Source organism: Chinchilla lanigera, unplaced genomic scaffold, assembly GCF_000276665.1.
Source record: "Chinchilla lanigera isolate Chin_1 unplaced genomic scaffold, ChiLan1.0 scaffold00083, whole genome shotgun sequence".
Lineage (NCBI taxonomy): Eukaryota > Metazoa > Chordata > Mammalia > Rodentia > Chinchillidae > Chinchilla > Chinchilla lanigera.
The window spans coordinates 9187026-9212356 of record NW_004955484.1 but is presented as its reverse complement, the minus strand read 5'-3'; the positions used below and the strand labels follow the sequence as shown (position 1 = coordinate 9212356).

Genomic DNA, 25331 nt, shown 5'->3' with positions numbered 1-25331 from the left:
ATGGAGCGCTGGCCTTGGCCGTCGGGCGGCGCCTGGCTGCTCGTTGCGGCCCGAGCGCTGCTGCAGCTGCTGCGCGCAGACCTACGTTTGGGCAGCCCGTTGCTGGCGGCACTGGCGCTGCTGGCCGCGCTCGACTGGCTGTGCCAGCGCCTGTTGCCCCCACTGGCCGCACTCGCCGTTCTGGCTGCCACCGGCTGGATCACGTTGTCCCGCCTGGCGCGCCCGCCGCGCCTGCCCGTGGCCACTCGCGCGGTGCTCATCACCGGTGAGTGCGCGGAGCGCGGGGACTCCAGGCTCGAGGGCGGGACCGCACACCCTAGCGGGCTCTCCAGGGGCATGGCCAAGGCGGGTTCCCCAGCGCAGCATAAAGGAGTCCCCTTCCCCTGGATGCAAGGGAGAAGCCAAATAGGAAGTGCCGGGCACCTCAAGTCCGGCTAAACTACCTGCCGCTGGACGACTATTGGAGGCAAAGTGTAGTCTGCAGTGGGCAGGTGCTCTGAGGAAATGTGGTGCGGAGAAAAGGGGAATCTCCTAGGGTTTGATGGGGAGAGCAGGCATGAGGCAGGGGACAGTGCTCTGAGGGACTTGGGAAGACCTGAGATGGAGTCGTCATCCTTTCAACTCTGCCTGACATCCCTATATGGAACACCCTGTATTCTATTCCCTGGGGCCAGAGTAAAGGAGTTTACATGAGGAGCTGCTCCCCCACCTCCAATTGGCTGCAATCTTTGGAGTTCAGAAAAGCTCCTGGTGACCGGGGGGGCACTCAGCTGCCTCTGGGGTCCAGCCAGCCACTGCCAAACTGCTGAGGCGGCAGTCCATAGCCTGCACTCAGCGCCTCGCTCCCATCCCTCTTGGTCCTCAGTACCCAGGAAACAGATCTTGGAGAGCTGCACTCAGGTGCCTCTGGCCGCCTGGCTGAGCTCCCTTTGTCTGGAGCTGGGGATAAATCTGCCACCAGAGCGAGGGAAGGGGAAGGGGGGCTGGAGACCCAGCCGGAAATGGGGAGGGGGAGAAAGGCCAGGGGGCACTGGTCCACTGCATGGGGGGAGGGGTGGCCTAGTTTCTCCCCCAGCCTCCCTAGCTTTGGACAGGTGCTCTGAGTTCTGCCCTTGCATTGATCCTGGACTGGGGACAGCCCGCAAACTGGCCTCTGAAAGACCTCAATCCAGTAGGGGGCCCTGCACAATCAGATGGGGCTAGGAGAACTTCAAGGGGAAATCCTTGAGCTGAAGGATGTGTGGAGACAGATGGATCAAAGAAAGGGTGTGGGACAAAGGCTTAAGGTAAGAATAAATCTTGCCTGGGGAGGGGACAGTCAATAAGCAGTTTAGTTCAGGAGTGTGGTAGGATGTGAGGTTTCCTTGGAAGGGCCTTTGAATGGTAGTTAAGAAGCCAAGTGGTGCTGATGTGGGGGATGGTGTATGAGGGTAGCACGAGGACTTTAGGCTTCAGCAGAGAGGAAGGAGATGAAACAGGCTCAGGTTAACGGGATAGACCCATTTCGGGGTGCAGTGTGAAGTTTCAGGGAACCTCAGTTTCAAGGGTTTGAGGAAGGAAAGCCAGATCCTCCCAGTATGAAGCAAGGACTGGGATATGGGAGCTTCCCTCCCTCAGGACAGGGCAGATCCCCTTCTACTATCTAATTCGTGAGCTGCCTTAGCAGGACCCAGGCCAGCTGAAGGACTTCCTCCATCTGTGGTTGCAATGCTCAGAGTGTGAGGGTAGGAAGAGGGCTGCCCAGCCCACCCCTATGTTAACATCACCAGTGTATTTGTAGCTTCCCAATGCCTGAAAACTCTGGGGTTTTCTCAATCACCACACCTGCTAAGAGCACTGTCTTGTGCTTGCCCTATGCTGCCCACCCTCCCTAAGAACTGCTTGCCAAGGCCACTTCAAGAACTCAGCCATGGGGCTGGGGTTTGGACTGTGGCTGGATACCCTGTGTGCATGCACTTGCACACCTTGCGCTGATGGGTAGCAGGAATTAAGCCCCTGTGAAAACATCCAGGCAGGTTGGAGGTATGTACAGGTATCTGAGGGTGTGTAAAGTGTGGGTGACTATGTTGGGACTCCAGAGCTGAGGCTCTGGGAGGCCTTAATTTCCCTGTAGAGAGTCTGTCTGCTCTGGGAGGGAGCTGAGGCACACCCATCTGTGCATGAGTACACACACAACACACACTCACCTTCCCCAGCAGACTTGCCTGAAGAAGACCTCTTAGCACAGGCTGGCAGTCCCCAGCCATACAAGGCCAGCTCCAAGCCCCTTGCTCAGCTTTGCTCTGGGCCTCAGCAGAGGGGGTAGAGCTGAGGTGGGAGGGGTGCTGAGTGTCCAGGAGTTGGGTACAGAGCTGCTCTGCAGCTTTTCTGCTCAGCAGGACCTCAGAGCTGGTGGCTGGTACTCCAGAGAGCCTCCTCCCTCCCCTCCCCTGGCCCTCCCCCTCCTCTTACTGGCTACCCACAGAATCAGGATCAGAACAGAAACCTTGAGAAAGCTTGGGCTTAATCAGGTACATGGACCCCTGCATCAACCCTGCCTGGTGGTTCTCTCTGCATTCCAAAGGCCAGAAAGTAAGGCTCCAAGAATTGTAACAGAGCTGTGGCAGGCTCAAGGTGGATGTGGGAAGGCATTCAAATGCAGGTCTATTCTCATCTTCCACCACCAGGCCACTGTCCTTGGGGCAAGTGACCTGCAGCTCAGAAAATACCCCATTGTTGTCACAGATTGGAATTCCAAAGATAGGGGGTCTGGAGTGAGGTGGACTTACTTACTTACTTACTTACTTACTTACTTACTTCCTTCCTTCCTTCCTTCCTTCCTTCCTTCCTTCCTTTTGGCCTTGAGCTCACTTTGAAGCCCAGGCTGGGCTCAAATTCAAAATGATCCTCCCGCCTCAGCCTCCCCAGTGCTGGGATTACAGGCATGCACCACCATGCCCAGCTGGGGCTTTCTGCTTGCCCAGGGCCTGCAACAATAGTAGAGGGTATTGAGGCTGGGAAGGGAGGTGGAATCTCAGGGTGGACAGGGCCTGAATGATGGTATCAGAAAGCTTGGGCTTTGTCCTGACATTTGAAGGGAGTTTTGGAAAATTTTCAGTAGCACAATGTTGTTTTTGGGGTTTTTTGTTTTTGTTTTTTTTGGTACCTGGAATCAAGCTCACGATTGCACCCTTGCCAGGCAGGCGCTGTGCAGCTGAGCTATGTCCCTAGCCCGTCAGTTTTAAAAAGATCCCTCTGGCTGCGCAGGTAAAGGATATATATGGGGGGGGTGGTGATTGAACAGGACTACCAAGGAGGCTACTTCAGTGTCCAGGTAAAGGAAGGAAGGGCAAGGGCACTCTGAAAGGAAGGGTAACACTGCATGTGAGCTCTGGCCTAAATCATGCAGGGAGGACATCAGGAATGGGCTGGGTTTCTGACCTACCTGGGATAGTCTTGACCTTTGTGCTCGCTGAGTGACTTTGGGAATCAAATTAGTATTACTAGGACTCAGTTTCATCTTTAAGTAAGGATTATATATAAACCATCTTTGATGGGTTAGCCATGGGGAGTCCAAGGAGATGACAGCTTCAGAGTTCATGCCCAAGGTTTAGCTAAGACGGGCAAAGTCTGCCAGAGATGGGCAGAGGGAAGGAGGGCAGGCTCACGACTTCTGCTGCACTGAGTGCAGGGCCCTGGATTTCACCCTCACCCTGGTGATCTTTGAGTTGTCTTGGGCTGCACTGGACCACTGCGGGAGTCACTGACTGCTCTGCTCTGCCCTGACTAGGCTGTGACACTGGTTTTGGCAACGAGGCAGTCAAGAAACTGGATGCCATGGGTTTCATGGTGCTGGCCACTGTGTTGGACCTGAATAGCCCCGGTGCCCTAGAGTTGCGTGCCTGCTGTTCCCCTCGCCTAAAGCTGCTGCAGATGAACCTCATGAAGCCAGAGGACATCAGCCGTGTGCTGGAGTTCACCAAGGCCCACACCATGAGCACTGGTGAGGCATGGCTTCCCTGGGGGAGGGTATGGCCAGGCAGGTGCGAAAGGGGAGGGTTTGCAGGATTTTCCTCTGGGCTGACCTGAAGCTTCACTCCCTTATTCTCTGCCCTCAGGGCTGTGGGGCCTGGTCAACAATGCAGGCTTAAATGACATAGTGGCTGATGTGGAGCTGTCTCCAGTGGCCACATTCCGCAACTGCATGGAGGTGAACTTCTTTGGTGCACTTGAGCTGACCAAGGGCCTTCTGCCACTCCTGCGCCGCTCAAGGGGTCGCATCGTGACAGTGGGCAGTCCAGCAGGTGAGTGCCATCCCCCTCTACAGTAGAAAAGGAGCTGCTGTGGGGGTGCTGGAGAGTTTAGGGAGCTCCTGGCCACAGCTAATCTGCCTCATCCCTCATTTTATCCCCAGGAGACATGCCATATCCATGCTTGGCAGCCTACGGAACCTCCAAGGCAGCCATAGTGCTACTCATGGACTTATTTGGCTCTGAACTTGTTCCCTGGGGGATCAAGGTCAGCGTCATCCAGCCTGGTTGCTTCAAGACAGGTGAGGATTAGGGGTGGATCAAGCATGGGGCCTGGGGCTGGGAAATGAGGTGGTGGGCATGATCTTATGAGGACAGCGGTAGGTCTGAAGAAAAGGCAGAACTTTGGCTGCAGATGAGGCCAGTTTAAATAGACCAGTGGCCTCGGGCTCCCCTAGCTGACTGCCCTCTAACCTTGCCACTCCTTCCCCAGAGTCAGTTACAAATGTGAACATTTGGGAACAACGCAAACAACTACTGTTGGCCAACCTGCCCCGAGAGCTGCTGCAGGCCTATGGCGAAGACTACATTGAGCACTCCCACAGGCAATTCTTGAATTCACTCCGCAAGGCGCTACCTGACCTCAGCCCAGTTACAGATGCCATCACTGATGCGCTGCTGGCAGCTCAGCCTCGCCGCCGCTATTACCCAGGCCGTGGTGTGGGGCTCATGTATTTCATCCACTACTACCTGCCAGAGAGCCTGCGACGCCGCTTCCTGCAGACCTTCTTCATTAGTCCCTGTCTGCCCCGAGCACTGCGGCCTGGCCAGCCTGGCCTTACTCTTTCCCAGGATGCAACTGAGGAGACCCAAACCTAAACCCAGGCCCTTCCCCAGAGGTGGCTTGGTGAGCCATGCGCATACATGACCTAGTTGCTCTAGCACAGGTCACTCTATGAGCCTTTGGCTCTCCCCTGGTCATTCTGAGCCCCCAACTCTACCCCAGAGCCTAGCCTGACAAACTTCAGCCTCCCACTCCCAATGCCCAGTCTAGGCCCAGGAGGCTGATGATTTCCAGGGAGCTCTGGGTTTCTACTGCTTCATGAGCCCACACAGACCCTCTTGAGCACAACACTCTACCCTGCAGGTTGGAAAATCCATCTGGATGGGGAGTTTTGTGCAGGATTTAGCGGCAGGCTTTGTCAGGACTCTGTAGACAGCGTCTCTGCAAACTTAAGGAGTGACTGGGTGGGCCGGGGACCCCCTCAGGATTGTTTCTCAGCACCAATGTCTCAGTGCTACAATTCCAGGGTAAATTCCAACTGCCTCTTGACTGGCTCAAGACTTAGGACCCCAACTTCCCACTTTCAACCCACAGGGAAGCTGCATACCCTACTTGCCTGATTGCTACTTTTTAAATAAAGATAAATTTTTATTTCTCCTAGAATGCAGGAGCTGCAGTGTTTGCAGGGGGGGGGGACTGCCTGGTTATCTGGGTGATAGGGTGTGCTGTATGGCAGAGATGAAGAACTCATGGGGCTCAGCATCACGACCAGGGCTCTGGGCTCAGGCCTGACTGGGCTCCCCTGACATACTCTAGTTCACATACTCCATCCTCCATTTACCCCAGGCAAATCATTTATACCTATGCCTGGATTTCCTCATAATGAAATGAGGATACCATGATCCTCTCTATGATCTCGTGATCATGGAGAGTTGTAGGGCTCAGTGAAATTATGAAGAGTCTTGGAGGCCCCCAGAACCCAGCTCCGCAGGCCTGTCTCTGCATCTGAGTTCCAGCAGAGGAAGGGGCTGTCTCCTAGGTAATCCCGACTCAGGAATCTGGGCTGCTGAGTTCGTCCCTGTGCTCTCATGAGGGAAGGTGGGGACCTGACAGGGTTACCAGGACCCAAAGGAAGCAAAAGACAGCGGGCTTAGAGAGGGCAGTTTTATTGTCTCAGGTCCAGAGCTGAGGGAGAATTACTTTCCCTGTGCCCCAAGGATATACATACTCTATCCTTCCCATGGGCCACGACTCTGGGAAAGGAGGCTCTTACTGCCCCCAGGGTTCTCAGGTTAGGGAGGGACATGAAAGTAACCACATGCTTTTCAGACATGTCAGTGGCTGTAAACATAGGGCTGATGGGGCCTCACTGCTCTGAGGGAGTCTTGGTCCATTCTTGGTCAGGGAGAAGTGCCCAGCTCTTTTCAGACCTAAGAGTTGTGGGGGGGGGTTGTCAGGGAAGCTGTACAGCCCCTAGGACAATGTGCTACCCACCCCCAGGGTAGGCAGGTGAGCCATGGGCTTCATCACAGCACACACAGACAGACACAGGACACTTGGGAGTCTTGGGTGAGGATGCTAGAAGATGGGGATATAGTTGTCAATCTTCGCGCGGTGGCGCTGCGCAATGCACTCTGCAATCCACACAATATTGCGACACTCCTGCTCCTTGAGCTTCACAAAGGCATAGAAGACTCCAAAGTGGAACTGGTTCAGGAAGGCCAACTTGTTCAGTTTCACCTGTGGACAAGGCAGGCGTGGTGTACAGGGGGGTGAGTCTAGAGTCAGGTCTTAGCACTACTTCCTATGCTGGGCAGGCCCTGTGCTCACCTCATGCTCAAAGAATCGGTCCTCCAGGGTCTTGTCTCCAGGATTGCTGCCTGCACCCTCAAAAAGCAACTTGTACTCCTGGCCAGGAACAGTTAGAAACATAAGCACAAACAGGGTGCTGGGTGCTGAGGGGAGGGGGTGCATGATCCAATATGGCCACCCACCATTCTGCCAGGCAGGGAACTCACCGGGTAGTAATCAGCCACATTCTTGACCTGCTCATAGTCATCAGCCCGAGCCAGCTGAGCCAGGCCCTCAGGGTAGAGGCGTCCACAGTGCGGGAAAAGCTTGGCACGGTCCTCCTTGGACAGCTCTGTGCCGAAAGAGTTGATGGTGATGATGAAGGCGCGGCGGTCTGCTTCAAACTGCAGGGCAGTGCACAGGCAAGAAGAGAGAAAAAAAAGGCTGAGCCAGTTGGCAGAGCTTCTACCAGGCCAGGACTAGGGGGGACCAGCAGGCAAGAGTGTGGGCAGATACTCACCTCCAGGATGGGGCACATGGCATCAGCTGTGGTCCCGCCCAGTAAGGTGCAGAACTTGTAAAAGGACTCCAGGTAGGCCTGTGTAGAGCATGGAGCTTGCTCAATGCGAGCAGACAGACTCTGCAAGACTTGTTAGCCCCCTACTCACAGCTTCCTCCTTCCTTTCCCAGCCCCTTTCATGGTAGGGACTGGCCAAGGGATTTCTACAGCAAAGCCCCTGAAATATCACAGACTCTAACAGTTAATCAGCCAAGCAGCAGTAGCCTGCTGCCTCCCAATTGGGAGTGACAGAACAGCTGACTGCCTGCTTCAGGGTGCATGTTCCCAATTGCCTCTTCTCACAGAGGACTTGCTCAGAGTGACCTCTGTCTTCTCCCCTAAATCTCCCTAAACCTCCCCTTCCTCAGCCTCAGAACAACTGATGCCTATGGGATACTAAGGGAAGATTACACGTGAGAACTCACAGAGATGACCTGGAATAAGTGTTCAATGGCCATTGCTGCATCCTACCTTGGAAAATACCTCCTCCTCCTACCCCACAGGCTGCCCCTAGGCATCACAGAGCAGGAACCAAATTGTCAGGTCAGTCTGTGATGAAGGATGGTTATTGCCTATGTAGACGTCAGCGTCAAAAAGCAATGGCTGGGTACACAGGCTACTAGTGAAAACAAGTACTTCCTGCCCAGGTAAATTGAATCTGCTGAGCACAAGGAAAGGACAGGTCAGTTCAGACTCCAGGTGCTTCCTCTCACTCACAAAGTCAACCAGCCTTCTTTCCCCACACCTGTCCATCATGGTCCTGCGGGCCTCACTCAGACTCCCAGGACCTATCTTGTGGCTTGGTTCTAGAAACTCTGGCTCCATAGAAAGAGCCTTTTCTTCTGAGTAGGAAGAGGGGGCTGGAAAGCATGAAAAGCTTTCCACACTGAGGTCTGCTTTCCAGACTGACTTGGACCCACAGGTTCTGCTGTTGCAAGAGATGAGACAAGACCCAGGATTCCAAGACCCAGGACCCAGACCTAGGCCAGCAAACAACATTAAACAAGCTGAGCCTCAGTGTAGAGCTTGAGAGTGACTACAGGTAACAAAAGATTTGGACAGCTCAGGAATTAGCAGCATAGAGAGTAGAGCCCAGCATAAAGGACTGCTAGAAATCAGAGGTCCTGGGGTCAGAGACAATTGCCATCCCCACTACCACAATTTAGAGGTGCTTCTCAGTCCCTCCAGGAGTCATTCCCTTGGGGCCAGGCAAGCTGACTGTATTGAAATCCCAAGATGGGGGCTGGGGATTTAGCTCAGTGGCAAAAGCGCCTGCCTGGCAAGCGCAAGGTCGTGAGTTCGGTTCCCGGTACCGGAGAAAAACCAAAAAAAAAAAAAAAAAAGAAATCCCAAGATGTACCCTTTGGGGCCTGCAGTTCCTAACTGCGGGGCAGGGGGAAGGTCACTAGTCAAGTCCTGGGATTCTATATCCTAGTATCTACCCATGTGCACCCTAGAAAGTGTGACCCCAGGGTTAGGGAGGCAGACAGGACAGGACCTTCTAGTGGCTAGTGCAGCTAAAGAAACTGGCAAGACCCAGGTACCAAGGTCACCTCCCTACCTCCACCCTGTCCCCTAGAGTCTACTAGCCCACGGTTGCTGCACCAGCTACTTACACTTCCCACCTGTCAGGCGGCTGAGGGTCCATCTAATCTTCAATCTGTGGCCACCAGGCTGGGACATTGCCTGCCAGGCAGGCAGTCCTGGCACAGGGCCTGCAGTGTTGGGTCAGTGTTTACGAGCAGGTGCCTGGGCAGCTCTTGCCAGTGACTCCAGTTAAAACCAGTTAGGCCCGGTGAGGGTGTGGGTGAGGCTGGGGGGACAGCCGCACCCCTTACCCTGTCTTGGGGCACGGAATGTGGCAACAGGCCAGCTGAATGGGTGGAAGTACAAGGAGTGTGGGGGGGGAGTGCATGTATGCATGCCACCATACATTTTCTGTCTGTCTGTCTCTCCCTCCCCTTACTGGGTTGGCTTGCCTCCATGTTAGCAGGGTGGGTAAGAGTCCTCACTTCTGCAAACAAGCTGAGCCAGGTGTGATTCCTTGCACTGCCAGTGACTAGTAAGTCACCGTGGCTTTAGACAACCATCCCACTTCTCTGAGCCTTTAGTTTCTTCATTTTACAGATGAGGACAATAGTGCCTAAAGATGCTGGGAGAGTCTGGAGAATGAAAATGGTGGGTAGCCTCCCTGTCTCTCCTTTGCCCTCCACACCACACCTAGTGGGGGCTTCCTGAGCATACTCCACTCTGCTGGAAACTTTTACTCCTCATGCTACCTACAGGATAAAGTTCAAACTTCTGGGCTGGCATTCAAGTGCCAGGGTGATCTGACTCTGTGGCTACCTCTTCCTCCAAAGCTCTCTCCTACTGTCCAGATGGAACCTGTACTTCCACAGCAAACCACTTGCCACCTGGCCCATGTTCCATGCCTTCCTTCTGCATGTGCTATTCCTCTGTCCAACTGTCACAACCTCAGACAGGCCCTTCACCTACCAGCGTACATTCACACTGCATACTTGCCAGGCCTCTGGAGGGCCCAGGCTCAGGCTGAGCTGAATGTTAGCCAGCTAGCTCCAACAAGGGAGGAAAGTACCCTCACTGTGGAGACTGGATAGACAGATGTTCTTGGGGTTAGGTCAGCAGGTCTCTCGGTCAGGTCAATAGGTCCCTTGCCCAGTGCCCCCCTTCAAGGCCTATCCACTGCGGATCCCTGTTCCAGAATATATCCCACAACAGCTCAGTACCTCACCACAGCCAGGACTCAGCCTATCCCAAAACACTGAACTGGTGACTTTTACTCTTTTTGAACCAGGGCAGTGCTAACCCAGGAATCCCAAGCCCTCCCTCTATGCCCAGGGATCAATCAGTCTATGCCACACCCCAGAATGAAGCACAAGGTGAACAGGGATGAGGGCAAGTGGGATGTGGTTTTGCTCTGAACTTGGGAACCTGAAAAGGTCATAAAGACCTGGCTATGCCTGACTGGATCCCTCCCACCATAACTGAACTAATTGCTGCCTCCACTCAAATGCCTATCCTCACTGGCAACAGCTCAGGTCAGGTAGGTCCAACGGCTATGGCCCAGGTGGTGGCTTGTGACCCGCCTGGATGCTGAGGGAGTGGCTGTCTAGGAGCCAGCTCTGACAGCCCAACTGGTAGAGTGCCAGCCACTCCTGCTGATCTTATCTGAGCCCGCCGCAGGCAACACAGGATGGAGAACCTGTTCCAGGCAACCTTGCACCCATCACAGGAGCGAGAGAGAGAGTGGATAAGCCTCCGGGACAGAAGCCTGAAGCAGTTGTCCCAGCACCTCACATAAATCACCATCCCACTCTACCCCTTATCACCTCCCGCCAACAGGCCAATTGCCCACTGCTCATGCAGGGCTCTACCTTGTAGAGTGTGTTGCGGATGATCTCAATGTTCATCTCATCAAGGTCCTGTTCTGAGATGCAGTCCTGGAAAAAAGCCGCTGGGGAGGAAAGACATGGGTGTGAAGGGTGCACAAGTGGCGTAGGCAAGAACCTTGCAGATGCTCAACCACCTTCTAGGACACAGAGGGCCACTGCCACAAGCCTCATTAAGCTAGTTATTAGGGGACCCCCAACCAGCCTGAGATATTGCCTTGGAAGTAGCAGAGTAATACTCTGGGCCATGCACACTGACCTGAGCTTTTCCTGCCTCCTTGCTCTAAAATTGATTTATAAAGGAGGCGGCCAGCCATAACATGATCTAATCGCCACTGGGGCCGGCCCAAGTTCAGACCATGCCAAAGACAGGCTTGCATAAGAGCCCATGAGATTCTTCTTTCTCCAGGGGCAGCTGTGGAGTTGGTGCCTAACGCCCACAGTTAAAAAATTAGCATCTTTCTCCTTAGGATAAGGAATGAGTATGGCAGCTGGGTGGGCACGAACCAGTGACCCAAGGGGCCACTGTGGGGCTAGAAAGAGAGGCCAGAGTAGGACAGAGCACCCCCACTCCCCTGGAGGGCCTGTAGACTCAGTGGTCTGTCAGATGGAGAAACTACAGAAGCCACAAATAGCCCAAAGCTGGCTCAGAGTCACTAGCAAAGTCAGAGAGACTAGGTCAACAGGTACAGCTTGGACTTCTCTGCTTAGAGCTCTGGGTTCAACTCTGGTGGCTTCCTGGAGTGGTACCCTGGAGCTCAAAATTTTGCCTGTAAGTGTACAAGCTAGTTACAGACCTCATGCCTCCTCTACAGCCTCCTAGGCAAGCAGAAGCCAGCAATGCCTGGGCGGAGCCCTACAGGAAGCTCCTGATTCCCCTCCCTTCCTTGGCCTCTAACATGGACCCTGCATCCTGCTGGACACTGTCTGACCTGGCCCCAGGGACCTACATGGTGGAGGCAAGTGATGCTGTTTGCTTCCCTTCTCTGCATCATGGGTAGCCAGCCACTCTGGCCCTGCTTGGGGGCACCGTCAGAGCTCTCAGAACTCCCAGGAACCCAAGCCCTTCTCTCTCCTCTCTCTATGAGTTCAGCTCTCTTATTCTGTATCCTGAGAAACCAGACTATTTCCAAAGTTAGAAAGTTCAAGTCAGATCAAGGGGGTCTGGCCCAGCAAAAACAATAGAAAAGGAGAACAGTGTAGGGTTGGAATAAGGAGGAGAGAAAAAAAGGGGGAGTTCAGGGAAGGACAAAGGTCTACAGTAATGGGCAGGTCTCATTTTCTGGCTCGGGCTAACCCTCCTGCCCCCACAGTCCACAAAACCCACATTGAAGAGCTGATGCTAAAATACCACCAGCTCCTACTTCCACTATAGCAGCTCACCCAGGGGTGTGTCCACCAGAATAGCATTGTAGAGCTCAGCAGGTGTCTGTGCGATGTTCACGGCCTCCATCTGTTCGAAGCTGCCTAGTGGGTGGCACTTGGGTACAAGCTCGGCAATGGAGCGCTGGTGCAGCGTGCCCGTGATGAGCAGGATCACATTGTCAATCATGTAGCTGTAACTGTGGGGGGCAGACAACAGCAGGGCAGCCCAATGGGGTAGGGGCTTAGAAGGGCTGGCCCGGCATCATGCCCATGACCCTACCTGTGTGCTTGCCCATAGTGCAGATAGGCACTAACAGCTCTGCCCTTGGGTGGCTCCCTCCCCAAATTCAAGTGTTCACTCTTACCCCCAGCCCCAGAAGCGTAAGACAGACATGGCCTCTCCCTTGCAGAGATTCAAGCCCCACTGAGGGTCTGGGACACAGACAATGAATGCCCCCACAGTATGAATGATGTTTAATAGGACTCAAGAACCATGGGCACATGGAGTTAGGCAGGCGGTCTAGCCAGGAGACAGGTATGGTCAGGAGCCTGAGAGGTAAGAGGACTGAGAGGTAAAAGGAGATGAAAGTGTGTTCTGGGAAGAGGGGACAGTATGCACAAAGGCATGGAGGCATACACTGAGTGAGGCCACCTTCAAGGAACTGAACATGGTCAGCAGTGGCAGAGGGAGAGAAAGGGCACAGCCACTGGCAGGGCACTGCTGCTAGCAGGGCATGGGGGGCTAGAGGCTGGGCGTAGTCCAGGCTAGGGTCTTCATCTCAAGCACCAAGGATCTATTAGCGCCTTGTAAGCAGGGAGTTAGGGAGACTGCCTCCTTGGGGGGAAGAGAGGAAAGGATGGGGAGGGGAGTGGGGAGTAGCTTCTCCAGGAAATACCAAGGAGGAGCTGGTGGAGACGTGAGGTTAGAATGAAGGCCTGTGTCAGGAAGACATGCACAACTGCAGAAAAAGAAAAGCATTCTCCTCCCCAGGGGCTGAGGCCAGGGGAGCCTGGATGAGCCTCAGGGATTTCACAGGTTGGGCTCCCCTAGACTGTGCCCTCCAGGATATCAGCTCTGGAGAGTCAATGGGCAGCAAAGAGGGCCATGGAGCTGGGGAGAGTGGAGTTGCCCAGTTCAGACTCAGCAAAGGACAAAGGTCTGACTCCAAAAAAAGGCATGGGCCCAAAGGGGCTAGAGCAGAGTTCTGTGCAGTTACTTATGGGATGGGGTGAGGGAGATGAAACCAAGAGAGAGGGCCCCAGACACAGGCTGCAGTAGTCACAATTATCTTTCAGCCTGTAACCAGGGATGAACTCAGGGCACAAGACAGCTGCATGAGGCCTCAGGGGAATGTCCTCAAAGGCCAGGCTGGGGTCACGGAAGGGTGAAGGCTATGTGGAGGCTGCAGCTCTGAGTTGTGCCCTGAGCACAGGTCTCATCCAGGTTTCCGGGTGAGGGAGAGCTAGACTCTTACCCTGTGACACAATCATGAGCACCCAGTGCTGAGGCTGTGAGGGAAAGCCCTGGTAGGAGGCAGTCTCCAGTACCAAGGGAACAAGGGGAGGGAGGTGGTGGCCCAGGGCTGGCTATTTGGGGTGCTCCCACTGGGGCTTCCAGGAAGGCAGCAGGAGGAGGCTCCAGCTCCTGTCCTGGCCTGAACCCTACTCCCCCTGCTTTCTGCTCACTCCCTCAGCTCCCACCCAGCCTGGCGCCCTGCTATGACCTCTGCTCTCCTGGGCCCAGGGCCAGGCAGCTGCCCTCTCTCCATCCCCTGTCTGGCTGGGTCAGCTACGGGATGTGCACTGAGAAGAGACATCCCCCTCCAGACTCAGGCCCTCAGGCAGAGCCCATTTGCAGCTGCAAGCCAAGAGGCCCATATGGCCAGCCTTGTTTCCCCAGTCCCACAGAGCTGGAAGGATAGAAGGACTGCAGAGAGCCCACCAGAGCTTTGTGCCTTGGCTTCCAGCTCCTGTCTACATCTTCTCTGGCCAGCACAGCCTCCTGCCCTTGACACCTCCTGCATCTCACATACCCCGGGGTATACCCACTACCCTTCAACACTGCACCTACACCCATCTAGTCCCACTGCAGCCATCACACCCCCAGGACAGCCACAAAGACTTGCACCTGAGCCTAAGGATGTTCTTTTATGCTCTCACATTCTTCAGACAGGGAGAAAGACAATGGCACATCCCTTGCACCCACATTATCTGAGTGATCTCACAACAACTAGCCTCACTGTCAAGGCAGAAAGGTCCAGAGGGCGCCAGAACCAGGCTCTGTCACAACATAAGGCAGAGGAACTCTGTTCCCACAGCTACTGTCCACATATCTCCACCCATGTCCAACGCCCCATGCACTGGCTCTACACTCTCCATTAGCCTTGTTTTCTCAGAGAGCTCTCTACAAGCTTGTCTCCTCCGTCTAAACCTCCCCCTCCTTGTTTCCACAACTCAGGGTAACTGTTTAGGTTGAGGGAAAGGCTGGGGTTAAGGCTCAAAGGAAATGCCGTGGCACTCCTGAGGGTCCTGGCCGGCCTCAGAGGAGAGCTTTGTGGGAAGACACTGCTGTCTGGCTTCACTGCTGTCCCTCTAGTGATGTGGAACAGGCCAGCTGTGATTCACTTTTCAGCCCTGACAGCACATGTGGAGGCGGGCAGAACACCCCCCTTTTTAGTTCCCCTAAGCATCACTTGTTATAAGCCTTAGCAGGGTATAGAAGGAAATGCTAGGCCAAGTAAAGGACCACTCACAATCATGCCACTCAGCCCCTTCCAAGGCCCCCTTCTATCCAAGCCAGGACTGACTTGGATGATCCTGTGCCAGGCCCAGCACTTCCTTCCCTCTGGGCCAATTGCAAAGTTTCTACAGCAGAGGCCCCTGCTTGGTGAGGGTCAGAAGCTTTTTTTCTAGGAGATGGGAGGCAGGACAGGCCTGGGTGATATGGCCCAGCCATACGCTTTCTTACAAGGCTGAGGCCTTCAGCAGACAGGGAACCCCTCCTCCTCCTTGCCTGGCTTTAGCAGCTGCCTCCCTGCCCCCAGAGAGCCACTTCACCATTCTTCCCCTCATTTGGCCTCAATAGGAGAAAATGAGGTTCCAGCTGGTCAGCGTCTCCCTCCTGGGGAAGACAGCTGGGGAGTGGATGGCCGACTGCCCACCACGCCAAAGAGGCCCTTGTGGGGTAGGGGTGGAGGAGTCTGTATTCCTCTGCCCATCGGACCGCCCTTGCCCAATGCCTCCAAAATGATGTAGATCCCCAAAGGGCTCAGGATAGAGTTTAAGAAACTACCTTCTCTAAGAAGCCTTCGGAGTCCCTAGTGAATCTTTCCTCTCCACTGCACCCTTTGGTGCCACCTACTGGAATGGCAAGCCTTCTCAGCCCTGTGCAGGCTTGGCATTGACCATGATGACTGGGTTTAACCCCAGCCAGCTGTGTACTCACAGTCCCCACCAGGGGTTCTAGCATCATACCATAAGCTGCTAGCATCTATACTTAGTTACATCAGGTTCCTAAAGAGCCCTGTCCAGGGTAGAAAGTAAACAGAAATATCCACCACAGTATCAGCACACCACCTGTTTAAGTCTTGTTTCCCCTCTGCAATCAGAATATGTGAAGTGTGCCACATGAAAGCGCTAGTGAGGCTCTGACCTCATTAAAATTTTGCTCCTTTTCAGAAGCCCACTGGGCCTTCCCCTAATTTGAGCCTTGACCTTGAGCTCTTGGGTACTCCCCCTGGGTACTCCTCCAGAAGTCTGTAACTGTTACTGCTGGCTCTCCTTTAGGCAGGGGCAAGGTCTAGCCCAGGACTCAAAACCCACAGCAGGCCTAGGGCTCCAGTCTGCAGAGCCCTGCAGTCTACCCAAAAACCAGATTTGATGTGGCCAGTGAGGGCTGGAGGTCAGGAAAGGAAAGCCCACAGAAATCTGATGTTTTTCTGTGATCCACCAGGGCCCAAGTTGGGAGTAACATGTCCTGGGAAGAAGGACAGATATAATCACTGGCCTTTTGGGCACTTGAAGCCGCTGTTCTGGAACAAACCCTTCCTGTAGCCACCCACTCCAGCTGGTGGCAGTGAGACACCTGACACAGGAGAAATATGACCTCAACTCCCCAAGTTGGTGCAGATTTCCCATGCCCACACTCTGTCAATAGGCACTGAGGGTGCAGGCAGGTGCTACACACTGGGGAAGCCCCCTGCCAGAGGGGCAGCTCCCTCCCAAAGGGGCTCACTTGTACAAGAACAAGCACCTTTATGGCCCACCTGGGAGTCCCCAAAAACCAGGCTCACTTCTCCCACAAGCAACTCTCCCAGCTTCTCTTCTGGTGCCAATTCTCCTATAGTAAAACATTATGGAATGACCCAGATCAAGGTCCCTTCCAAGGCCAAAATGCCCAAATAGAAGCTCTATCCCAAGTCACACAGAAAGTTAATGGATGGGTCTAGCACGAGCCCTTGGTACAATGACATATTAATATGTTAGCACCATGAAATTGAACTGGTCATCTCAAGACTCCACACTGGCAGTCTACTTTAGCAGGGCCTAGTTCACGTAGACTGTCTGCCCCTTACCAGGCAGCTGCCTCCACTATGACCACCCACTCTCTCAAATGACGTCCCCATCCTCACCTGATTCTGGAGTCCTGAGAAGGTGGCTGAGAAGCCAGCCACCTGTGACCCCAGTTCCATTTGCTGAGGCTGCCCAGGTCCCTCCAGGCTCTGCCTACGCCATCACCTTGTACCCATGCATTTCCTTCCTGGCACTGATTTTGGCCCAGAGCAGGTACTGGCTTTGTGTGTTGGCTGCATGCTGGCTGCAACCTACACAAGCACTGAATACTGTCTCACACAGAAGGGCAGAGAAGGCCTTGACCAGCTTCTGTTTGCACACCTTCAGGAACAGGGAACTCAGTATCTCCTGTAGAAGCCTGTTCTAGCCATACTGGGGCAGCTCCAAAGGCAGAGCCTCTCTGAACAATGGAGCTAAGTAAGCTCTACAGTCAACCTCTATCTCCAGCTGAGCCAGCTTTGTCTGTGGACAGCCAAAGCCCAGGACAGGTCTCTGATGGATGCTTCTACTTCCTGGAGGACTGCACTCCCCTCTTTGGGTATGTCCCCTGGGCATTTCTAGGGTAGCTTTCTGTAGGGGTACAGGGTCACTAGCTGCATGCTCACTACTGACATGTATAGTTCCCTCAACCTGGATCCCTCTCTCCTAATTTTTTCCATAAAATACTTTTTGCCTCAGCCAAGTTGCTACCTCCTCAGGGAAACCAGCCGTGAATTGCCAGTCGGGGGGAGCACCCCGGCACAGATTGCAAAGGAAGGCTTTCATCTCTCTCTGCAATACTTCTCTTACCTAGGATGACCAGATGGGGCAGACTGGAGTAAGAAGAACAACCAGGGAGGGAGGAGTTAAATCAGAGAACATGAGGGGAGAGTGATGAGGGCTGGACACTACCCAGTATCCAGGCCTGCAGACCATGGCTACATGAAGGCCAGGTGTGACCCAAGCCAGGGCCTTGTTGTAGAGTGATGGACTGCTGGAAGTTGACTAGAGGCTTGAAGGATGATGTGCAGGTGGCAGAAAATATAGGGAATGTGAAAGTTTAGGACCTATAAGATGGGTCTATAATGGTGTTAGTTTCAAGAATGGTGTTAGGAACTAAAGGGAAGGATGCTCAAGGGAAAGTGGCTATTCAGACAGTAGTGCAGAGGAGTGGCCATTCAGGGTCCAGAGAGTAGGGTAGGGGATCTCAAAACACTGGTGAAAGGACCTCAGCGTAAGAAGGGTGCTTCTTCCACTGGAATGATGCTCAAGGGCAGAGTGCAGAAGCAGTGCTGAGAGGCGTACTGGCTTCTATTGTCTTTGTGGAGGAGGAAGTGGGCCATCTGCCCAGAGAGGAGGCTGGGGCAGGAGAAGCTATGTTTAAGACAGGGAGATGCTCTTTTCACCATCGGTGGGGGGCTGCAGGATGCTGAGGTGGGACAGCAAGAGGCCACTGGGCAAAGACAAGCTGAAGCTAACTGACTGGGTACATATGCATGTCTGGCAGCAGGGATAACCCTTCCACCCTAATAGCCAGCTTCTCCAGCTTTGCTCCCAGAAGTGGAGGTGGGGGCAGGGCAGCTCCAGGATGGAGGCTGCTGGGACTCCTCCAGGGCTGGGGGGCTGCCAGCTGGGTGGGACCATAAGTCGGGCGGCCAAGAGAGCTGCGGATGTTGGCAGAAGAGAGCTAGAATGATGAACCAGGGAACCTCAGCTGCAGAGGGTGGGAAGTGAAGACGAGGGGCAGCAGGGGAGCAAGGCCAGTGTCCTGCTGAGTCCGGAACCCATGTCCCCACAAGGGACCAAAGAGTGGGTTGGAGATCTTAAGGCTGTTGGTAGAGAGGGGTGCCTGACTCAGCATTCAGGGGTGGAGCAGTTCCAGATGGTGACATGGCTTTCGGCAGCCATCAGTGGGGATGGCTGAACTGGAGAGCAGAGGAGCGGGTCACTGGAGACTATGGGGTCAGAGAACAAGCAGCCACAAGCTCAGACAGGCTGACACGTGGCCGCTGAGCTTTCCCCAAGTGAGGGCAGGAGTAAGTGGACAAGAAGGCCGTAAGCCACAATCACCCATGAATGGAAGGGGCGGGGAAAGTGATGGATTCAGACAGCCTGCCACAGGATAGTGCTTGGCTGCTTTAAATACACTTGGTGCTTGCAGCCAACCTCCAGCAGAGAGCTGGCAGCTGCTCTGTCTCAGTCCCACTCCGAGCCCTCTCTAGTTTCAGGGCCTGGCCAGCTGACATCAAGACAGGCCAGGGGTTAGATGCACAGGCAGGTGGGCAAGTGGGCAAGAAGAAGGATGATTTCTACCCTCTGACCACTGGCATGGGTTAGGCGTCCCCTGGCCTGCCTAGCTGGCAAGACCAGAACATTCACTAGGAAGCTGAAAGAGCCTTGTGCAAATAAGCTGAAGGTAAAGACTGAGCGCTAGCAACAAATGGATGGCTTCCTGATATGTCCTTGGTTCGGGTCTTGGAGCAGGGGACACATAGGCTGAGGCCAAGGGTTGGGTCATACTGCAGTGTGACACCCATCTTCCAAATGCAACAGCAGGATATACTCTATCTCTAGCCTCCTACCCCAGTAGGTGTATATCAATGTGCCAATAGGGACCAAACATTGTGGGTATGGCCCAGCAAGGACAGCAAGAAGCCTCTGGCAAAAGAGGCCTGTGGCCAGGAGAGGGCCCACTTCCCAGCTTGAGCAGTTTTCCTGAACCCTTCAGGTGTTCCAGCCTGTGTCTCTTACCCAAGGATGGAACTCTCTGGTTAAAGCCGCCATTTGAACAATTAGATCCTGTGCCAGTGGTGGATACTTGCTAGAGGTGGAAATCAGGCTAGGGGGCAGGCATCTAACCCTATCCCAGCCGGCACAAGTAGGGTGGTGTGACTGTTCTCAAGGAAAAGGGTAGGAACACCATAATCAGGGATGAGAAAAGCTAGATAACACCCAGAAGAGTGCGGGGAAATGCCTCCCCACAATGCCAGTCACGCACCACCAATGCAGAGCACACTCACAGAGACTGACCAATGCTTATGCCTCTGCTCACCACCTGCATGAAGTAGCCACCTGGCCTAGGGTTATCTCTTTGTCACCAAGTCCTGAACTCACGGCTCCTGAGCAGAGGGAACCCCTCTACCTCCCTGTGCCCACAGACACACATGGTGTACAGAGAATGCTTGGTCCAAGACTCTCGCCCAACTTGCAGGTCCCAGGGTCCTCTCTTTGGCTCAGCTTCTCCAGGAACTTAGTGCAGGGAGAGTGGCCCCACCCTCCGCCCCTAACGGATCATGACAGAGAAACTGGTCAAGCTAAGGGTTATAAACAGGGGGTACCTGCCCACCCGAGCTTCTGGAGGCTTGGGCCAGAACTGGGAAAGGCAGCAAGGTGCTCAACCCTCACCAATCCATACCCTCACCCAATCTCTCTTCTGACCGTACAGCTATGGTTAGAACAGATGGAGAAAGGACCTCAGCCCAGACAGGGCCAGAGCACCTGCATACCCCATCCTAACAGCCAGTCTCTTCAGAGCTTGGTCCACACCCTAAATCTTGACATCAGCCTGGGAGGCTGGGTCTGGTCAGTGTTCAGTGTGGATGCTACACGATAAGTGAAAACAAAACAACCAAAAAAACGACTCCCGTCTTCCCTAGTCCAATTTCTCTAACACTGGGGGAAAGGAGCTGGTGATTCCACTTTACAAGTTGTGACCTGGAGGTCCAGAGTTGTTGAATGGCTTGTCTACTTACAAAGCCTAGGAGGACTCAGAAGGCAGTGCTTGATGACAGCTGGCTGACAGAGCTTATCATCAGGTCTGACAGCTGACAGAGCCACTAAGCCAGCTGGTCTAAGCCACACTGGGGCCAGCTCCTGTACATATAGATACTTTGCCCAGCACTGCAGGGCTTACTCACGTAATAAAGTCCAGGAAGCTGGCAAGTGGCTCATAGGCATGGTTCCTCATGTGGCGGAACTCCACCACCATCTTCTCCTTGAGCCTGTCATCGATGACTGACACTGTCAGAGGTGAGGCCTCGTTGGCCAGGAAGTTGCCATAGTCTGTGCTCTGCAGGTGCAACTTCAAGTCTGAAATGCAAGGGCAGAGGTTGAGGACTCACCTTGCGGAACCTCCCCCAGTACCCCAAGTACCCATTCCTACCCAACTCTGGGGCCAGCCTTTCCCCTGTCACTGTGTCCTGCTACTACCCTGATTTCTATCTCCCTGTTGGCATCCAAAATAAGACCCTGTAAATTCCCCAGCCACACGTTAGCATACTGGCCCCAGAGCACAAGCACAAGTATAACAACTGTGCCACAAGATGACAAGGTTGGGAAACCCCAACCCAAGGTACTATTCATACTGAGGTCTAATCTAGCGCAGAATACATTATGGGCCCTGCCTTCTAGGGCCTCAGGGTTGGGAAGGCAAGCCACACAGACATATAAAAGAAAGATTACCAAAACTGTGGGAATACAGGGGAGCAGGGACCAAACTAGGCCTGAACATAGAAGGCCATGTTAAGCTGGGCCACAGCACATGGCAGGCATGAGGAAGTATACAGAACACCAGCAGAGTAGTGTGAGTGAAAAGGGACCTGAGGGTGAATGAGTGGCCTGGGAGGAAAGACAGGGCTTCCCTAGGTTGTGGCTAGAGGCAGACAGACCAATCCTAAGAGCTTTCCTAAACCTTTAGGGACAGTGGTGAGAAAAAAGGAAGGAGAGACACAGCCAAAGGGTTGTGAGGCAGGACAGGTAGGAGTATTCCATAACCGGTTTCCCTACTTCTGTCCTTGTCCCTGTCCACCCCCATCTATTCTTCATGCAGCAACCAAAGTAATCTTTTTTTGTTTGTTTCTTTGTTTCAGTATAAGGGATTGAACTCAGAGCCTCACACATCAATTGTTCTACTACTAAACTATACTACCAGAGCTATTTTCTAAGAAAAATTTTATGTTGAGACAGGATGTCGTTAAGATGCCCAGACTGGCTTCAAACTTTTGATCCTCCTGCCTCAGTAACCCATGTGTGCCATCTCATGGTGCTATCTCACTTCCAGTGAGAGTCCCTGCTGGGGAGGCCCCTATGGGATCACCTCACCATTACTTCCCTGCCTTTCCCATTCTTCTCCTCCCCAATTACATCCTCCCCTCAGGGACCTTCCCTGTTTCCTAGCCTAGAAACGAGTGGTTGACTCCCACCCTTCCTTCAGGCCTCTTTTCAGACATCTTCTCTTCCAAGGCCTCTCCTCAACCCCACCTGTCTGTCCCTTCACCTGTGTCGTTTCTCTCTGTAGAACTATACTATGTAATTCAGGACACATAAGCTCCATGAGGACAGGAACTTTTGGATCACTGTGGTACTCAGAAACTAGAAGAGGTATGCTCTGGTGTGTGCTCATGCCCAGTAAATCACTGCAGAGTGATTTAGGGGAGGAGAAGGTAAGTGAAGATGGCAGGAATTACTGCTGGGTTTTGATAAGTGGGACAGCAGGGTGGTAACAGCAGTACCAAGGATAGTGATGAGAAGATTGCTGAGGAATATCAGAAGGGGTTGCACTTTTTTTTTTTTTTTTTTTTTTTTCTTTTTGAGACAGGGTCTCACTATGCAGTTTATGCTGGCCTTGAGCTCACTTTATAGCCCAGGCTGGCCTCAAACTTCCAGCAATCCTCCTGCCTCAGCCTCCTGAGTGCTGAGATTACAGGCATGCACAACCACACCCGGCTAGGAAGGGTTGTACTTGTGGCCACTTCCACACTACCTCCTGACCAAGCCCTCCCTGGAGGTTCTTGTGGCCCAGAAGGCCAATTTAATCCTGAACAGCTTGAAGAGAAGGATAGGTGGAGCTTGCAACCCCTCTACAAGCTCAGGGGATCTCTATGTCACCCTTCTCGCTATACCCAACAAGAAAACAGTGTTCCCGGATACAGTCAGGGAGTCTCAAGAGTGGACACGTTCCACATGCATGTCTCAGCCTCTGTAGCTCCCAAGTCTGAAAGAGAAACTTGTTGCCTTCACTCTCACTCTGCCATTCACATCTACTTTTCTCCCATGGCAACCCAAAAAGGGATAGAGGGGAAGGCAAGGCACAGCTGGGAGAAGCCACCAGTCCAAATCTACCCCATTGATCCTACTGCCTTTTTGCCTAGAAAATGTGAACATCTTTACCTTGAGGCATCTGGAATGAGCCCCTGCTCTGGGTTCTCTTCTTCCTTATCCTTACCAGTCTGGCCAACCACAGCTACTTCTAGAATAGGCACTGGTGGCAGAAAAGTGCTTTGCCCAGTAATACTTGGGTTGTTACAGCATTTGATTATTCAGTTGGTAGGGTTTGTTTCGTTTTGTTTTGTTTTTTGGAGACAAAGGCTGGCCTTGAACTCACTGTGTAGCCCGAGCTGGCCTCAAACTTTCAGCAATTCTTCTGCCTTAGCCTCCGATGTGCTAAAATTATAGGTAGCCCGAGCTGGCCTCAAACTTTCAGCAATTCTTCTGCCTTAGCCTCCTAGGTGCTAAAATTATAGGCATACTCCATCATACCCAGCTTCTACTTTCGTGTGTGTGTGTGTGTGTGTGTGTGTGTGTGTGTGTGTGTGTTTTGCTTTTTTTGAGACAGAGGCTTGCTATACAGTTCAGGCTAGTCTTGAACTTGCTATGTACTCCAGGCTGGCCTTGAACTCAAGGTGATCCTCCTGCCTCAGCCTCCTGATTGCTGGGATTACAGCCATGTGGCACCATGCCCAGCTTCTTCTACTGGTTTTTAAAAGTAAAATTCTTAACTGTAATTGACCTAGCCTGGTCACCTGATCCCTCCCTTCCAAAGCACTGGAGCAGCAGGCATCCCCAGACACCTGTGCACACCCTAACCTTCTGAACCTGGCACATGCTGCTGGGAGGCTCCCCCAAGCAAGCTGTCACCTCCCATTGACAGCTCTCCAGAAACATAGCACAAAACTTCCTCTGCCCCAGTCTCCACCTTTGCTCCACATGGCTTCTCTCCCTGGGAAGCCTAGCTTAGCAACTTCCCTGTTGCCAAGCACCCTTTTCCCTCTCCAGACCCCAGTGACATTCCATTCAATAGCTGGCACTGGTCAGGTGGGAGACCTCACCCAGACCCCTCTAACTGGAGACACACAGACCATGCAGTGATCTCAGTCCTACATCAGGAGCAACTTTTGTGCTGGACCTCCCAGCCATGCCCATTTTACAGACTTAGCAATGAGAGATCAGACAGAACCAGAGCCTTGTCCACAGTCCCACCACTGGGGTGAAAAAGGGACGGGGTGAGGTACAGATCTGATAGATTTGATCCATCCCCAGCACTGGTCTCCTCTCCTGCCCTACTCTGCACCTCCTTGACTACATTCTTCCACAATCCTCAGCCTAAGTCAGACCTCTCAGGTATGGACCTGGCTCCCCAAACAACCATTAATCCTAGAAGAACTATTCAGCAGGGGCAAAGGAGCTGGCCTTGCAGGCCACCTGGATACTCACCACCCACCTGTCAATCACAGGCCTAGACCAATGGTGGCAAAACTATGGTATTCATGCCGCAACAGGCTGTTTGTATCATTGAAAGCTCTAACAGGTTCAACATCACTGGCCTAGACTGTCATGACTCAGACAAGTCCCTCTGGTATCACTTGTACCAGCCATTCTTGGAGAAGCTAGGAATGTGTGCATATGAATGTGCAGGGACAACCAGGGAGTTTGTTGCACGCTCTCCACCCCTGGGGCTTAGCATTGGCTTTAGAGCAAACACTCCAATGCCTTGGCTGCTGCATTCTGCTGATGCTGCATCTGGGGAAGCCATGGCTCCAAGCACTGCTGGAATGCAGGCAGCCGGGTGGTTTCTGCTGGCGTTTGTCAGATCAGAGCAAACTCGGGAGACTCTACTGAGAATCCTGCCCAAGGCCAGAGGAGTCTTCCTTACCAGGAAACTCATTTTTAAAAGCCCCCAGGGATGATGTCAAAGGGCTGTTCCAGACCACTTTCCCTGGCCAAGCCCCACATCTCCCTGTGACCCAGGGAAAAGGGACAGTCTGCCAGCCAAGAAGGCGACTGGGAGGGAGGCAGGCAGGCTGATCCCTCAGCTCGCCCACGAGGGGACCACACAAGGCTTCTAAACCAGTTCTGACCCTGCTGCAGAAACCTGGCGCCCAGACTCGGTGGTTGGCAGTCCCAAGCCCTTCAGACAGGCCTGGCCAGGGCAAGGACAAGGCCGGTTAGGACGCCCTCTCCTCCCCAGCTTCCTGCTTTCTCTGAGGGATGCGGAGGAGGGGATGTGACTAAGGGCGGGATCTAAACACAGGAGGAGAGGCCTGGAACTTGTAGAGAGCTTCGTGGGAGACCTGGCCACCCAGCCCTTGCCCAGCCCCCAAGGGCAGCCGAGGACGGCAGGGGCCCTGGGAAGTCAGAGGCTAGCTCTCTTCTAGACCCTGGGCTCAAGAGCCTGGGTTCAAGAGCATCCATGATGACCTCCCAGACATGCCCAAGCAAGGCATGAGCAGTTTCTGGCTGCAGCAGACCCCAGGGAACTTCTCTGGTCTGCCCACAAGCCTAGCCGTCTACCCTAAATCCTCCCATCAGTGGTGTGGCACCAAGAGTGTCTGGCCAGCTTGGGATGTCTTATAGCAAAAGACTTC

At 53.6% G+C, this 25331-nt stretch overlaps 2 protein-coding genes across 2 annotated transcripts in view; one reads left to right on the top strand and one right to left on the bottom strand.

Moving 5' to 3' along the window:
• Window positions 1-5676, top strand: Hsd11b2 (hydroxysteroid (11-beta) dehydrogenase 2; the record flags this gene model as incomplete). Its single annotated transcript, XM_005403649.2, is given in 5 exon segments — window positions 1-265; window positions 3770-3982; window positions 4098-4283; window positions 4394-4531; window positions 4723-5676. Coding segments are annotated over 5 exon segments (1188 nt in total). The 3' UTR covers window positions 5109-5676.
• Window positions 5677-6163: 487 nt separating this feature from the next.
• Atp6v0d1 (ATPase, H+ transporting, lysosomal 38kDa, V0 subunit d1) overlaps window positions 6164-25331 on the bottom strand; it is a 38755-nt gene continuing 19587 nt past the window's right edge. The window contains exons 2-8 of the mRNA XM_005403648.2: window positions 20607-20778; window positions 12157-12335; window positions 10759-10838; window positions 7325-7402; window positions 7032-7208; window positions 6844-6921; window positions 6164-6753 (exon numbers count right to left, since the gene is read on the bottom strand). Coding sequence (XP_005403705.1) covers window positions 6592-6753; window positions 6844-6921; window positions 7032-7208; window positions 7325-7402; window positions 10759-10838; window positions 12157-12335; window positions 20607-20778 — 926 coding nt within the window. The 3' untranslated portion in view covers window positions 6164-6591. The remainder of the gene's footprint in view (window positions 6754-6843; window positions 6922-7031; window positions 7209-7324; window positions 7403-10758; window positions 10839-12156; window positions 12336-20606; window positions 20779-25331) is intronic.